General features: G+C 35.7%; 1 protein-coding gene across 1 annotated transcript; it reads left to right on the top strand.

The window, feature by feature from the left end:
• Positions 1-12,776: 12,776 nt before the first annotated feature.
• LOC142611819 (serine/arginine-rich splicing factor RSZ22A) lies at positions 12,777-16,362 on the top strand. Its single transcript, XM_075783963.1, has 6 exons — positions 12,777-12,911; positions 13,749-13,851; positions 14,440-14,528; positions 15,426-15,642; positions 15,827-15,946; positions 16,071-16,362. The coding sequence occupies exons 2-6, from the start codon at positions 13,763-13,765 to the stop codon at positions 16,105-16,107; spliced, it is 552 nt and encodes a 183-aa protein (XP_075640078.1). The 5' UTR covers positions 12,777-12,911; positions 13,749-13,762; the 3' UTR covers positions 16,108-16,362.
• Positions 16,363-16,606: the final 244 nt, after the last annotated feature.

Genomic DNA, 16,606 nt, shown 5'->3' on the forward strand with positions numbered 1-16,606 from the left:
GAAGCTGAAATAGAAGGATTTTTGTGAGAGTTTTTCTCTGTGAATGTGTTTCTTGGTGTGTTCTTCGTTTTTTTTTCCCCCCTTGAGGCATTAATGGGGGGTTCTATTTATAGTTGAGATTTAGGGGGCAATTGGCAAATAACTTTTGCTAAATCTTTCCCAATCTTCAAAAAATCCTTAAGGATTCGTTCTTAGAGTGTTAGCCAAGAATGGTAAGCTTGACCATTTGGAAGACTCTTGCTGTTTTTGGGTAATATCAACTGGGATTCTGACTTAGCATTAATGTTGATTGGTCTTAGCTGATGGGGTTAGAGCATACATTAAGCTAATGACCTTGGCTGTGTTGCTTACTAGATTCAGAGCTCCCAAAGGCAGGTTGCATCACCCTAAGCCAGGTGTCAACCTTGGAGCCTTTGCTGGGAACTCTGCTGGGATCCCCTTGGTGCTCTCCAAACCACATTTCCCTAAGTTTCCCCATGAAGAGTTCATGTGCTTGGTCAATGAACTAGAAAATGCATATTTTTTAGCATGAAAAAGAGTTGATTTCAACTTGCTTCAGGAGCTTTAATGGCCTGGTCATGGCTGTCTTTGATGCTTGACCGAATGGGTTGGAGGAGAAAGAGGAGATGGCTGGCTAAAGTGCTTTCAGCTTCTGGTCAAGTCTTTTCAGCCTTATGTCAAGTCTGTTTCAGCTTTATGTCACACAATAAATGATGATTTTTCAGCTTGTAGAGGAAGGATTCAACCTTTGATGGACACGTGTACTGTGCTGACTTGATTGGACAAGTTGGAACCTGATGGGAGTGGGCTCCAGCTACTGAATTTGTGCTGAGTTTTGGCTGGTTGGCTCACATAAGCTCCAGCTGCTAGGACTTGAGTGTGGCCTGGGCTGGCCCCAGTTGGGCTTTATATTTGGGCTTGATCATCCCTACAAAATGAAGAGTTTTTCCATGGATGATATACATGGGCTTTTATAAGTTTTGTAAGAGGAGTATTTTTTTAAAGAATGAGTATTTATTTTTCCCATGAGTAAGGGGTTTAGTATAAGTGAAATAATTGTTAAGATAATATTTAAGTTTTGTAAATATGTGCCAAAAATAAAATTTGGGCTTTTAGAAATAGTGTCAAAAATAGTATTGGGCTTTTAGAAATAGTTGTCAAGATGACATTGGACTTTATGAAATAATTGCCAAATAATCTTTGGACTTTTGGAAATAGTTGAAATAATTGCCAAAATAGTATTGGGCTTTATGAAATAGTTGCCAAATAATATTTGGGCTTTTGGAAATAGTTGAAATAATTGCCAAAATAATATTGGGCTTTATGGAATAGTTGTCAAATATTGTTTAGGCTTTTGGAAATAGTTGCCAAATATTATTTGGGCTTTATGGAAATAGTTGTCAAAATAATATTTGAGCTTTTGCTAAAATAGTGCCAAATTAGTATTTGGGCTTTGTAAAATAGTTTGTCAAATTAGTATTTGGGCCTTGTAAAATAATTTGCCAAATTAGTATTTGGGCTTTGTAAAATAGTGTCAAATTAGAATTTGGGCTTTGTAAAGTAGTGTCAAATTAGTATTTAAGCTTTGCAAAATAGTTTGCCAAATTAGTATTTGGGCTTTGTAAAATAGTGTCAAATTAGTATTTGAGCTTTGTAAATAGTTTGAAATTTTGCAAAGATATTGCCCTGTAGCAACGGACTTTGTAAGATTGCCGTGTAGCAATAGACTTAGAGGTGCCATGTAGCAACGGGCTTTGTAAGGTGCCGTGTAGCAATGGGCTTAGTAAAGGGTTTTGTTGGGCTTTTTGGGTCTTGCCCACAAGTTAAATAATTTTGGGCTTTTTGTGGAGGAAGTATAATCTCGTGGCCCAATGTTGGTAGCAATGTGATGGGTAATTTTGTGAAAACCCAAGTTGGGTAATATGTGGAATATAATGAGTAATTTTATGAGATGGCCTAAAGTAATTAGTGGGGCTTATATATGTAGGAAATATTTGTGGGAGCCCAATAACATGGAGAATATTTAAGTAATACGTGGGAGATATTTATGTGGGCTTCAAAATAATTCTTGGGCTTGTGTGGATATTTTGTGAGTGGGCTAAAGAAATTAGGGCCCAAAAATTTGTACCTCAACATCTTACAAACGCTTGGTGAGCACTACTGCGTTTTTTGCAGCCATAATCTCTTTTGCTATTTCAAATTTCCCGTGGGCAACACGATTCCTTATTTCCACTCTGGTTATGGGTGCAAATCTTTCGTTGTTCTTATCTGGCTTCGCCATTTACCACCACGAAAGGCCAACTGGGAGCCCAGTTGGTATTTATTTTCGATTCTTCAGGGCAGCTATATCCAAAAGGCATCTAAACTACCCAAATATACCAACTCAGTATAATTGGAAAAATCTTGCGTCAAATCAATTCTACACGAACCATACTCGTCAAATACTTTTGTTGCCACAATGTCAATTTTTCAAGTATAGTAGTGGCGTCTCTAGGAATTTTTCTCAGGGTGTTCCTTAAGAAGCATAAATTACACAATCTAGCACACACCCCACTGTGCATTAGCACACACCCCATGTGCATTACCCACGTCTCAACTTACTACCTAACATAATTTAATTTTTTGTCTTTTATAATGTATTGGTCAGTTACTTTTATGCCTATCTCTGCCTGTAATTTATGCCTTTACTACCTCTACCTATCCACTTCCCCAATTCAAATATCAACCCCATGGCCCCCATCCACCCCCCACTCAACAGACAAGAGTCATAGGAGCCAATCAACATTACACAAAACATTAAAGATATAAAACATTCACAACACACAAAATTCACAATACACAAAACGACAAACTCACAAACCAGTAAAGTCAAAATGTCAAATAAAGGCAATTAGACATAAGATAAAGCTATTCAATTCCAAAGAGAGAATATCATTTTTCAGTTCAAAGAGAGAGAGAGAGAGAGAGAGAGAGAGAGAGAGAGAGAGAGAGCTTTGCTCTCACTCTCAGAGCACAACAAAGACATGAAATAAAGAAAAAGATAGAGAAGTAGAGAACTGAAATACCTTGAGGGGCAGCGCCGCGGCAGCACGTTAGGGACTTAAGGCCAAGCCAAGGAAATCTCTGATCCGATCTCACCATCACCGATGTCAATGTGCTCTGGTACCAAGGGCGGGGCAGGGTGTTGTTGTTGCCTGAGGCCAACACAATCTCTTTCTCTTATCTCCGATCTAATCTCGCCGTCGCCGATGACCTAATGTGCTCTGTTGCTGTTACCGTTGTTGAGTTTGAGGTAGAGGGGCCAATGTGCTTGGTCGTTGATGAGGTTCTTTTTCCTTTAGGTTAGGATTTTAGTTTTTTGATCAATCGGCATACGCGTATGTACTGGGTGTATTGGGTTTAGGTTGGTTTTTTTTTTTTTTTTTTTTGAGAATCCGTTTGGGTTGTGTATTTAGTTAATAAAAAATTAATTATTTTAATTTAAAAATCTGTTTAAGGTTAGTTTTGTTTAGGATTGATGTTGGGCTTTTTTTCCTTGGGGTCTGTTGTGCTTGCTATGTTACAATTTCTTTTTTCATATTTTAGATCAATTTTTTTTTTTTTGGGCTTTTTCTTTTTTCTTGAAAGTAGAACAAATTATGGAGCAAAATTTAATTTTATTGGCATAAAAAAAAACTGAGGGTGTGATGAGAATGCAAATTGTCATATTTTTCTCCCTTAATGTTTAGTCTTTTAAACTTATTTTGTGTCTAAATGTACTCATTATTCTTATATTTTGATTTAGGATGCAAATGGAGGCATTAAGTGCAAAACGTAGCTAATTGGGCGATTTTGGATAGTTCCAACAATGCTTCGTAATCTGGGCATGACTCTCTCATTAGAGCTCCGATTGAGATTATTCAAGATGCTATAGAACGCCAAGAAAAAGCTCTACGACTTTCTTGTTTTGAGTTTTGAGAGATACTAGCTGCATCAAGGTCAAAATCGGGCTTGAAGTTGTTGCACCTGCACTGCTAACGTTCTAGAATGTTCCTTTGCCTGAAATTCTAATAATTGATGCGGTTTATTTTCAAAAGCTTCTAGATCTGATGCACAAAAATTCCAGCTAAAGAACACCACTTTCCTAGTTATATTAGGAGTTTGTTTTATTTTTAATATTTTTCTTAATTAGTCAGATTTGGATATTATTATTTAGAATATTTTTAGGAGATTTTGTAGGCTTGAGAAAGGGGGAATTAACGTGTAAAAGAGGGGAGGAGAAATCAGATTGGACACACACGCCTCTCTCTTCCCTTTTCTCTAATTTTCTCCTTCGAGTTTTCATCATGGCCCGACTTGGCTAAACTTTTATACTTGGTCGAAGGAAACAAAAGTCTCGGAATCAATAAAACTATGAGATCTAATTTATTTTTACTGTTCAATTTTATGCTTTGAGTAGTGGATGTTCTTCTGTACCTATTTTCATGATTGTCTCATTTAATTACTAGGAGGCTTACTAGTTTATTATTTGTTGCAATCTATTGCTAGGTTAGATATCAAATCCATAATTGCTTGATCCCTGTAATTTGTGAAGCAACCAAGATTTAATAATTTCCTACATCAAAAATGATTAGATCTTAGGAAGAACGCTCGACTAAATTAAATACAATCGCTTGTGTTTGTGTTGTTTAGCTTCATCGATCTCTCTAGTTCTTAAGGTTGCTACTAAATTAAACCTTTAGCGCTTCTCTTGGGTTGATTAGTAGTTAGGGTTAATTAGATCGCTTATTTTCTAATTAACTGCGACTAAGGAGAAATAGGAAAATAGTTCCAACAGTGAATATTCAAAGTGTGAATTGATATATACTTACATCGATAATCAGTTGTAAAATTCCGATGGTGGATGTTAACTTAGACCAAGGTTTGTTCTTTTGATTGAATTCGATACTTTAATTTGAATTGTTTCTTAGTTTTTTTTCTTAAAATTGTTTTCATTATACTCAAACCCCCCCCCCATCCTTGTTCACGTAGCATAAAACTAGGCTAGATACTCTCCATAGGAACGATCCTTACTCACACTACTACATATATTTTTAGGAGTATAGGTTTTATTTTTGGTTGCCTGTGACTGCACACCAGGGTGTTCCCAAATTTTTTTTGAAAGGTAGACAAATAAAAAAATTTAAATTATTATATACAATTATTTTTTTTTAGGTCAAGGTGGTCCTAGGACCACCCTGGCCTTAACGTGGCGCCGCCCCTGAGGTATAGTGCTCTCTCTCTCTCTCTCTCTCTCTGTAAGCCTCAGCTGCTAAATATGTTGAATACAGGTGGTTAGATAAAGTTGCTATAATTGAAGAAACATCATCAATCAGTCAAGAAGAACAACAAAATCTTGGGAGGCTCTGCATAGTTAAACAAGTGAAGGATGTCAAGCACCTTTTGACATTAATACCTATATGGACAACCTTATTCGCCTTTGGTATGGTCAAGGCTAACAGACATACTTTCTTTATTAAACAAAGTAGCAACATGGATGTTCTAATTGGTAAGGTCAAGGTTCCCCTGATGACTTTCATTGTAGTCAAGTCCCTTATAAGCTCCATAACAGAAGGGTTACTTTAGATGATGTTCAAATCAGCAAAACTGTTAAATATATTAGCAACGCAATGTGTTATACCATGTTGTATATGCAAGAGTGGATGCAAAAAGGGAAGTATAGAATAGGAATATCGAGAACACGAGAGTTACGTAGTTCAGCCTTGTTGGCCTACATCCACAGAGGAATCCCTTAAGGGCTACATCTTTATTATATAAGAGTGTAGTATAAAACCTGTGTTACAATGAACCCTAATATGAGTATATATAGAAGACTAAACTCTAGACTACTAGTACAAGCACAAGTGGGCTTGAGCCTATTACATTAGGCTAATATGTCTAATATATCTCTAACACTCTCCCTCAAACTCAAGGCAAAAGCTCAATGAAGGCTTGAGGTTGGATAAGCATGAGAATATCTCTTAGAGATGCCCTGAAGAATGCCTTTGAAGAAACCACAATGAAGAATGTGCCAATAGACCAATTTCAGAGTTTCAAATAAAGATACGAAGTCCAAAATCGGAATCTATGCGAAAAAACTAAGCAAGATAGGACATTTCAAAAAATTTGACTTTTGGTCAAAGGTTAACGCAAAGTCAAAGTCAATGATCTGGTCAAAGTCAACGAGCTATACAGTCTGGGTCTACTCACGAATCGGCTGCAGAGACACTGATGTCATCTTATGATGTGGCGCTGGTAAGGATTAAGGCTAACGTGGACGTGCTTGCATGGTTTTTCAATGCGTGGCAAGAGCATGTGACGTCCACCAGCGCGGCGTGTGATGTCCACCAGCGCGTGGAGGACAAGCCAGAAACCCAGGCAGCGCGTGTTGGCAATATCGGCAACTGGACTTCTCGGTTTTTGCAAATCAACAGGCTACGAGGCCGACAGAGTAGCGCATGTAACCTTAATCCTAACTAGGAGTTCGAGAATTTCGGTGGCATATGGGACAGGTGTCGGAGCTGTTGTCCATGCGTGGTGGCACGTGCAGCTACCGTTAGAGGCCAAGTTCCTGGGTTTTGGTCACTGGAGGTCGTGGAGCAGGTGTTGGTTTCATGAAAGGAAGGCTTATTTTGCACAAATCTAAGATTGATTGCACAGGTTTGCTTGAGTTTGTGGATCTTGGACAAAGCACTGAGCCACGGTGGCTGCAAGATGCCGTGGAGTCTAGATCCAACAGACAAGCATGTGTGACTTCTGATGGTGGTGTGCACATGATAATCTTTTTTGCTTGCTAGAGATGTTTGCTTAATGCCAAGAACGAAGTTTGGCTCTGATACCATGTTAAATATATTAGCAACGCAATGTGTTATATATGCTAGAATGGATGCGGAAGGGGAGCATAGAATAGGAACATCGAGAACATAGAAGTGAGGTTAGGCCTATTACATTAGGTTAATATGTCTAATATATCTCTAACAAAAACAAAGACATTTTGAACTGGTGGCAATTGGTGCTGGAATGGTTTGCTCTATATTATGCTGCAATATAGCTTGGCAAATGGAGATCCGCAGACTAAATTTAATTGAGAAAGAGGGAATTGGTCCTAGTAACCCAAATAAGATTATTTACACGAGTGTCTTCTGGTTACTTCAACAATTTTTATTGTTAGGACTAATAGAAGGACTTGCCAGTAAAGGACTTGAGAAATTCATCTCTAACCACGTCAATAAATCAATGAGGAGGTACAGGCCGATATTCAGTAACTTTGTAATAGGTTTGGGAAATTTCTTCAGTATCCCCTTCATTTTACTATTCAAAAGTTGGTTCAAGGAAACCATAAACACGAGTCATCTTGATAGGTATTATCTAGCTTTAGCAATACTAAGTTTCGTGTTCCTTTGCATCTATCTGTGTGTTTTACCTATTTATGCCAGCATGGAAGATCTATAGGAAGATATGGAATCAGATGATCGGGGATTGGAAGATGCTACTCTTGACTGAATCCTTACTTGCTCTAGGAGCCACTCTAACATTTGATTGAGAGAGTATATATAGATAAAGCATCCATTGCTGTTTGAATCAACAACATATGTGATCAATAACCACAGATGTATACACTACCCTGTCCCTAAGTCTATGGAGAAACACATTTTACAGTCTCACCCATGAATTCTCTGAAAATGAGGAGGTAGCTACTAGTCTCACACCACGTACCCATGTACCGTAAATTTTTTGGAGTCCTAGTCCTTTAAAGTTTCCTCTGATTTGTACGTACTTGAGTTTTTGTTTTTGTGTGGCAAAAATGGCAGGCTCAAGCTTTAAATTTTCTTTTTTCTTTTTTCTTTTTAATGAAATACATTTGAAGTACTCTTCACTCTTGAATTTGCTTTCTTTACAAATTGTATTATTTCAATTCTACTCCAGTTCCAAAGCTCCTTTTTGCTCCCTCTATAGTCTATATATTGGAAGAACAAAGGCCCTACACTTTGGTTCTATTCGGTCCACGTTAGTCCTATTTGGTCAACTTTGTTTCTATTCAGTCCAATTTGGTCTATTCGGTCCTATTCAGTCCATTATCTCTACTTTGGTCCTATTCGGTCCCTATTGGTCTTATTCCATCATATTCAGTCCATTTTGTCCACTTCGGTCCAATTTGGTTCTATTCTGTTTATTCAGTCCCATTTGGTCCATTCTATCCACTTTGGTTTTATTTGGTTCATTCAATCTTATTCGATCCACTTTGGTTCTATTCGATCCACATTGGTCCTATTCAGTCCATTTTATCCACTTTAGATTTATTCGGTCCAATTTAGTCATATTTGGTCTACATTGGTCCAATTTAGTCTTATTCAATCCACTTTGGTCCATTTTGTCCACTTTAATCTATTCGGTCCCCTTTTGTCCTAATTTTGTCATATTTGGTCCACGTTGGTCCAATTCAGTCTTATTCAATCCGTGCTGGTCCAATTCGGTCTTATTCGGTCCACTTAGTCCTATTCATTCTTATTCGGTTCACTTTGATCCATTCGGTCAATTTCTGTGCACTTACATAATGGGAAAAGACAGGTTTAAGTTAAAATAAATAAATAGTTTAAGTTCAATACTAACTAATATAATATATTATATAAACTAAATGCAAAGAAATTAAAACAACATCAAAGAACCTTCCAAACTATTTAGTCATAAGAAATTGTCTACAAATCAAAACAATTTCTTATTGATATAAATTGTGCTAAAGAATGCAAAATATATGCTATATACATGTCTTATGAAGTTAGAAATGCAAATATTATGCACCTCTACACAAGGTAATATATGGACTTAATTGAAATTTTACATTATTAATAATAGTTTTTCTTAATGAATTATGGCAACATGGTTGAGATTTATTTGCAAACTACAAATGGACTAAATGCTAAAAGAAAGCTATAGGTAATAGATACCACCAAAGTTAATTGATATTTTTATTTTCATATTTAACACCAAAGTATCTTGATATAAGATGGAGGAAGTGCTTCAAGGACACCTATTCCAATTTCGCTCAAGTTTAGTAGAAAATATGCATATTTAGATGTGGATCATGTGTGTTTCCTTCCAAAATTTGATGTCTTACAAGTCTGTTTGTCATGTCTTTCCGCATGATGTGGATGTCTGTCAATTGTTTTTATGGAAATAAATAGCATGATAAAAACATTAGTGTGTCTTTGTTTCACCTAATAAAAAAATCTTTTATTTTGAACTAGAATAATTGATTTTCATTTGTTTTTTAACTCATTGTAGCATTGAATAGAGTGACGATATTAAAATTTATAAACTATCCGGTGTATTGCACAGATTAACGACTAGTTGTTCTAGAAATCCTTGCTATCTAATCTCAAAATTTATAAGATTCCAGTAGGGATCTTAGTTGTAAACAAGTTTTTATTTTTATTTTCGGAAGTCATAATATGTATAGGATGTTTACATATACTCTCTACTTTAAAATAATTATATATACTATTTAAACAAATGAGAGATCAGGGGACCATGGCCCTTTAGTTTCAACATAGTTTCTTCACTGGTATATCATAATATGATTTACAACAATAGGATTGCCCCATGGAGTGATGGTAATCTAAGATTATCACCACACCACATGGGAATTAGATTTTTTTTTTTTTTTCAATTTATTTATGACTAAAGTACGTTTTTTACTCTTAAAGTTTAGGACTTGTTATTATTTTGGTCATTTATGGTTTAAATTTTATATTTGACATTTTATATTTGATTTTCTTTTCATATTGACACTATTATACATTTTTGTTAGTAATTTGACTTTTAAATGCCCTTCATGATTAACAAATTCATGAAATACTAGTTTTAAAATATTGTGGAAGGTAGAATTTTCATTACTAGGCATAAAAACATATTATAGATGTAAGTGCTTAGAAAATGAAGACTCAAGCCTACTAAGAACAATGATGCCTTGTCCTTTAAACCAAGCCCAAACAATAGAATTTCTATAGAGAGTAGGTAAACAGTTCAAGTGCAATTCAAAGCTAATTTCAAGTCTATGGCCGAAGAACTCAATGTAATAGAGAGATGTAAATCAAGTAGTTGCTTAAAATAGTGCTCTCCTCGAGTTTGTCTGAGGATTTGTTTCTTATACAAGAATATTCTAAATTTTACACAAGGTCTCACACTGCGTACTTCACTATTTCTTGAGGAAAAATGTTCAACCCCTTATCTGGGAGGTGTTGGAAAAAACTGGTTTTGTATCTCATACAAAACACATAGCGAAAGTAATAAATAAAGATCTATTTCATTCATGATTGATAACATGCACTATGTAAATTTCAGAATTTAAGAATAAGATAGCGTACCTTGATGTGGTGAAATTCAAAACCAAAGATTGAAGTACTCGGGAATACTTTTAATCTTCACTCCAATTCCACTTTACGCCCAAGATGTGCGATCTCTCAATCAGTTTTCAAAGGGAGAATGAAAGTGTGTCTTTTTCTCACATACACCATTTCTTATATCACTAATAAAAATTCTATATGTTTCTCCTTTATAACTAACTGATTATCTAATTGGGCATTTCCAATTAAGCTTTAGTGTGTGGCTTGGAGTGGGACCAAAATGGACTAATAAGACACTAGCTCCAATGGGCCTTGGGCTTTTCCGTCAACTCTTGACAAGTCCAAAATTATCATTAATTATATTTAATACCACTATATAAATATAATTGCACTCTAGGCCTTATTAATAAATTATATCCCAAAACTTTATTATACATGCAACTCCTTCATTAAAATATTCGTAGTAATACAAAGTCATGTATATAGACTGCCACTTTGAAGATTACTACATCTTAATCATTGAGTACCCGGTTTAATCCTTTATGTTATTCATCATATATTTATGAAATCCAATTTCATAAATATATACTTTAGTAACTCCTTACTAAAGTGGTTGGGCCCAACACTCTGAATAACTAAACCCATTAAACTTATCTCAACGGAATATTTTATATCTCCGTTAAGAGATTATGAATTCCATCTTGAAAATATATGTTCCATCAACACTAAATGCGGCTGCCCAACATACTAAGGTTTTGACCGTGACTAATAGATCTCACTCCTAATATATCAAAGTAACCTACATCTCATGATTAGGTCTATTATTCTCTCAGGATTTAGAGTTGATGTAAATAGAAGTCGTGAGATTTATTATTCATTTGACAGTCGTTATGAGAATAATAAATCTCACAGCGGTCCAATTCAATATGTCTTAACTCTTAAAACATATCAACATACCAACTAGAAGTCTCCATTTTCATGATCAAGACAAATCATCTTAGTTGATTTGTTATAGTCTTCGCAGATGAAACACCCATTTTCATCACCGACTACGAACTACATTTTGAATTTACAAGGAACTTGTGATTTACATCTTCTATGACTAAATCACATACAATGCATCTTATGGACTATGATAATGTCTCATTAGTTCATTTATAAATAGTCTCATATAATTAAACAATTTTAATTATTTATGACATGCTAATAAATTGGATTTTATGGCATAAACCCTAACAGGAGGTTCCTCTCCCTTATATATCTTTCCTACTTGCATCCTAGCCCTCCTCCTATATGCCTCATGGCTTTTCTCAGGATACTTGTCTCATCAAAGTTCTACTGAAGGTGGAAGAAGGAGTTGCTAGATGTGAAGTCACTATTCAGGTGTCACTTCCTCATTAATACAGCTGATAAAGTTGTTGCAAGGTATTTAATGTGGAGGGGGGAGGCATACCTTTCCAAGAAGCTTCCTCCCACCATCTTTGCCCCCCTTATGGTCCTTTCTCTTCTCCATGGGCTTTCATGAGGCACTAACTATCTTGTATCCATTCCCATCCTCAAGTCGGCGAAGTCCTCGGAGCTGATATGCTTCTTCGGGTGGGATTATGCGAGATATTCCGTGTTCTGATCATCTTTGGTCCTCGGACCTCCCACAATAGATATTAACAAGATACCACTAGGGTTTTGTATTTTATTTTTTGTTAAAAAATATCTTATAGATGGCTTAATTAGTAACCAAGACCTCGTAAAGCTTCCAATTTCCTATTTTACTATCAATTGTTCATTATTCATTTGGTTTAATTATCACTCTAGTCGTTAACCTCTACCCTATGTTTCAAAATATTCCATAGCCTTTCATATATGTCATTTTAATCACATAAGAACAAAATGTTAAGGATTAAAATGACACATTTAAAATAATAAAGAGAAACTCTACAAACTACTCATATATTTTTATATTGAGAGTGAATTTTGAAAATCTAACCGTTAAATTGCATATTCTTATCATATTCTTCATGTTTGTAAAATTTCAAGAAGATCAAAGATCAATTGTTATGTTATCAAATAAATGTTAAAATTTCAAGTTTCTGTGATCTAAAATTGTGTATAAAAAATAGGTTTATTATTCGAATAGTAAATAATATCCGATTTGAACAAAATTTGACATGCATAATAAAAACATAAGAAATATAAAATTAAATGGTTAGATTTTTAAAATTTTCAAAAAAAACAAAAAAAAAATTTATTCCAAACTAATTTAGTGAAAAACTTTATTCCATTTAAAAGGATTGAACACCAAAAAGTGATAACTTTAACCAAATGAATAAGCGAAATCAGTGATGTTACAAAGGGGGCAAAACAGTAAATTGATTACTTTACGGGTACTTGGCTACTAATTACGCCATCTATAAAGATCACAAAAAACCTAGCAATTGTGTCTCTATTTCCAATTACTATCATAGCTCCCGATTCCAAGCGCAGACTGGACGAGAAAACTGAAATATCACTTTCGCTGCTAGGGTTTCTCTTTCTCCTTCGTATTCTCCTCAGGTTCAAATCTCTCTCTCTCTCTCTCTCTGTGTTTGTGTTTGTGTTTATGCATCTTGCTTATTTTTTTCTTTTTTTCCGTTCCTTTCGACCTAAATTTTTTTTCAATAACAATATTTTGGGGGAAAGCAATTTTCTTCGTCAAAACCTAGGGTTTTTTTTGGGGAAATTTTTGCGTTTGACAAACAGTGTAGTATTTATATATTTTGATCTTCATATCGTACTCTTGTCGATTTGAGGGAAATAAGCCCTAATATTTATTGCTGACTGATAATTTAATTAACTTTTAGGGTTGGTTTTGGAGAGCCTTAAATAACAAGTTGGGAAAAATTATAACTGTATCTAGAAAAAGTAAAGCTCTGAAAAGTTGTACGTAACCTGAATAAACTGGTAGGTTAACAGATTTCTGTTATTGGGTTTTCTTTAATTTTCTTGTAAATTGAGTATTATATCTACTGGGTATGAACAATGTTGGTTTGGATTGGAGTTCTAACTGTTTGATCATGAACCATATTATATTGATGGGTGTGTGTTCTAGTTTTCTATTTTAATATATGGTTGTTGCGTGAATGTGGCCTCCCAAGTTATTTTATGGTTGTTATGTTTTTTGTGCTATTGTTCTTTAGTTGAGTGGTTTATATGGTTGCATTTTAAGTTTTTAGTTTGTTTGATGCGGTCCAATTTTACTGCTACGTTGGTAATATACTCTTTACAAGGAAAAAGTATGCTGGTTTTATGGTTATAGCTGGTGGAAATTGTTTACACATCTAGTTTTTTATTACAATGCGCTTGTGAGCTGTAAATTAATTTGATTTAACTCCCTTTCTTTGTGATTGACAGTTCTCATTGCAAAAATGACTCGCATATATGTGGGAAACTTGGACCCACGAGTTAACGAGAGGGATCTTGAAGATGCATTTCGCGATTTTGGAGTTATAGAAAGGTAGCACGGTTTCGAACATTCACCTTTTATATCATTTGCTCTCTAAATTTTTGGTAATATTACTAATTACTACTTACTCTTGTTTACTCTGAAGGTTTGTTGGTTAATAATACAGTTTCTCTGCAGCTTTGTTTTATTGAATACTGATTTAATTCCTTCTTTCATCGTGCTTTTTTTTTACCTTGAGTTTAAAATGGTATTAGATTATAGAATATCATATAAATCAACATCATTTGGTAAGATAGATACAAGCAACTCATTCTATTAGATTAATTTAGCTGTGCTTTGTTTGGGCCCAGTTCAGTAGTTAGCCATGCTTTTGCTTCTTAAGTTAAATGAACTTTTTTTTTTCTTTTAATACTGAAATTACATCTTCCATATGAGAACACTGATTATCAATCTTTAAAATTTTTAGTTTCTTCTTTTTGCTTTGATAAAGCATGTCAAGGGAGTTGACATTGAATCAAGAAAGAAGATAGCTGTTCTAATAAAGGAATTCATTCTATGTATATTTTTGTTCTGAAGTTGCTATGATAGCAATTAATTGGTTTTTCTATTTTACTCTCAAATTATCAATTTTCTGTGCAGTGTTTGGGTTGCACGCAGGCCACCAGGTTATGCTTTTATTGACTTTGAGGATCGTAGGGATGCAGAGGATGCAATCCGTGAAATTGATGGTATGTGTGAAAGGTTCTCAAGTTTTTACAACATCTTTCTGGTATTTTATGCCTGTTATTAATGTTCTTTCTAACAGACTGTTTCTCTTGGACAATTTTTGTTTGCAAGCAAGTCCATTTTGGCTAGTGACTCTTTTGGTCTTTAGTTTGCCTCAGCTCCGTGATTGGAGGCCTCTGGGGGTGAAAATGGTCGTTTTCTTCTTCTGCTGCATCAATTTTTTGTTTGAGCTGGCATGCTTCACTGGGCCTTTTAACTGTCCCTTAAATTATTGGACAATTAAAATTTGGTGGTAAAGAGAGATAAGTATTTACCAGTGGAATTCAATGGCATCAGAGGGTGTTGGTGATGGTGATGGTGATGAGATGAACATCTTTTGCATTCCGGATCTTCTCTTTTGAGATGTTTGCAATTAGGTTCAACATGGGAGCATTTGGACTAATCTGTGCCTTAGTAGACTGAAATATGATCCAGCAACTTAGAAATATGAGTGTCATAACCAAATTTTCTTATTTACTTGAAATGAAAAATTGTAAACCGAATTCATATTAAACATTGTATGGCTAATTTTCATGAATGAACATTTGCCATATATATATAGTATTTCTGGGTAGCTTCTCTAGTTCAGTAAACTAAGAATTGTTCAATAGTCTTAAAGTGTTTACCAGCAGGGAATGTTCTATGCCCTTCTGAACAATGTATTTCTCTACTCGATCTTGAGTGTGCTTCAATTTAGTTTGCTTTTATACTTGCCTTTGGTGCCACCTCTTCAGGTAGTTGATACTGTCTGCAGTTTGTTTAGAGAATTTTTTAACTCTTCAGAGAAGCATCTTTTCTCTAGCACCATGCCTAATTTATAGAACTTCTGTCATAACTAGTTATTCCTGTTTCTGGAACAGGCAAGAATGGCTGGAGAGTGGAGCTTTCTCACAACTCTAGAGGTGGGGGTGGTGGTCGTGGAGGGGGTCGTGGTCGCTCTGGAGGCTCTGATTTGAAGTGCTATGAGTGTGGTGAGGCTGGTCACTTTGCTCGTGAATGCCGTCTGCGTGGTGGTTCAGGAAGACGTCGTAGCCGCAGCCCCCCTCGGTACCGGAGGAGCCCAAGTTATGGTCGAAGGTAAGATACTGTCTAATATTCTTTTTAAACTAGTGTCATTTAATTTTCCTCATTCAGTTTCAATGCATTGATGTTGACATCTTGTGTGGGACTACAAGATGGTAGATATGAAGATATTTTTGAATGTATGTTTAATTGAATGTACTCAATTGTCTATTGCCTTTTGACACTTACTATGTACCAGGAGCTACAGTCCCCGCGGACGGGCCTCCCCAAGACGCCGCAGTTTGACACCTCGTGGGCGTAGTTACAGCAGGTCACCACCGCCATACCGTGCACGTGAGGAAGTGCCATATGCTAATGGGTGAGGTTACTTTCACATGGGCACACAAGTGCACATATGCATAGACACAATTTGATGATACGTCAGTTTAGAGTTCACTTGTGATTAATTTACTAATCTTCATATCTGCTGTAACTTTATGCAGAAATGGTCTGAGGGATCGACGCCGAAGCCGAAGCTGAGCATTTCAGGCTTGGTCACTTGCTTTGTAAGAGGACTGTGGGATTGAATATTGTTTAGTGTGCTTGGACTTCAGTACTGTTTAAATCGGGCGACGCCCTCAGCTTCTACTCTTGAATTGGATAAGTTCCTTTCTTTCTTTAATTGAGTTGGATTTTCTTTTTTTACCTAATGCAGAATATGTAGTTACATTATAGGAGGAGATCTTAAGCATTATGATTTTATTAAGGACAGTTAAATGAGAGCGTTGCTAAAAACCTATGCTTTTGTTTTTGGTGTGTTGAGGTCATCTGGTTCTGCTTCATTGTTGATGTGCTTCTGCACTCCCCTGGATTTCGTTCTTCATTGCCCAGATCTGGGATCTTCAATTTTGAATGGTTGTTGGTCCCAGCCTGCTACTTCTGTAGACTGCTACTTCTGTAGATGCTTCTATATGATTGAATCTCTCCAGTTGTGATGCGCCTCCCTCTCTTCTGGCATTTCTTTTATTTAACTTGAAAG

The sequence above is a fragment of the Castanea sativa genome, chromosome 10 (assembly GCF_040712315.1).
Source record: "Castanea sativa cultivar Marrone di Chiusa Pesio chromosome 10, ASM4071231v1".
NCBI classification, from domain to species: Eukaryota; Viridiplantae; Streptophyta; class Magnoliopsida; order Fagales; family Fagaceae; genus Castanea; species Castanea sativa.

Bases quoted from the DNA above. Each gene is read 5' to 3' on its own strand.
- LOC142611819 (XM_075783963.1), top strand. From the start codon at position 13,763: ATGACTCGCATATATGTGGGAAACTTGGACCCACGAGTTAACGAGAGG. The intron at 15,643-15,826 runs GTAAGATACTGT...ACTATGTACCAG, and splicing joins AGCCCAAGTTATGGTCGAAG to GAGCTACAGTCCCCGCGGAC. The intron at 15,947-16,070 runs GTGAGGTTACTT...AACTTTATGCAG, and splicing joins GAAGTGCCATATGCTAATGG to AAATGGTCTGAGGGATCGAC.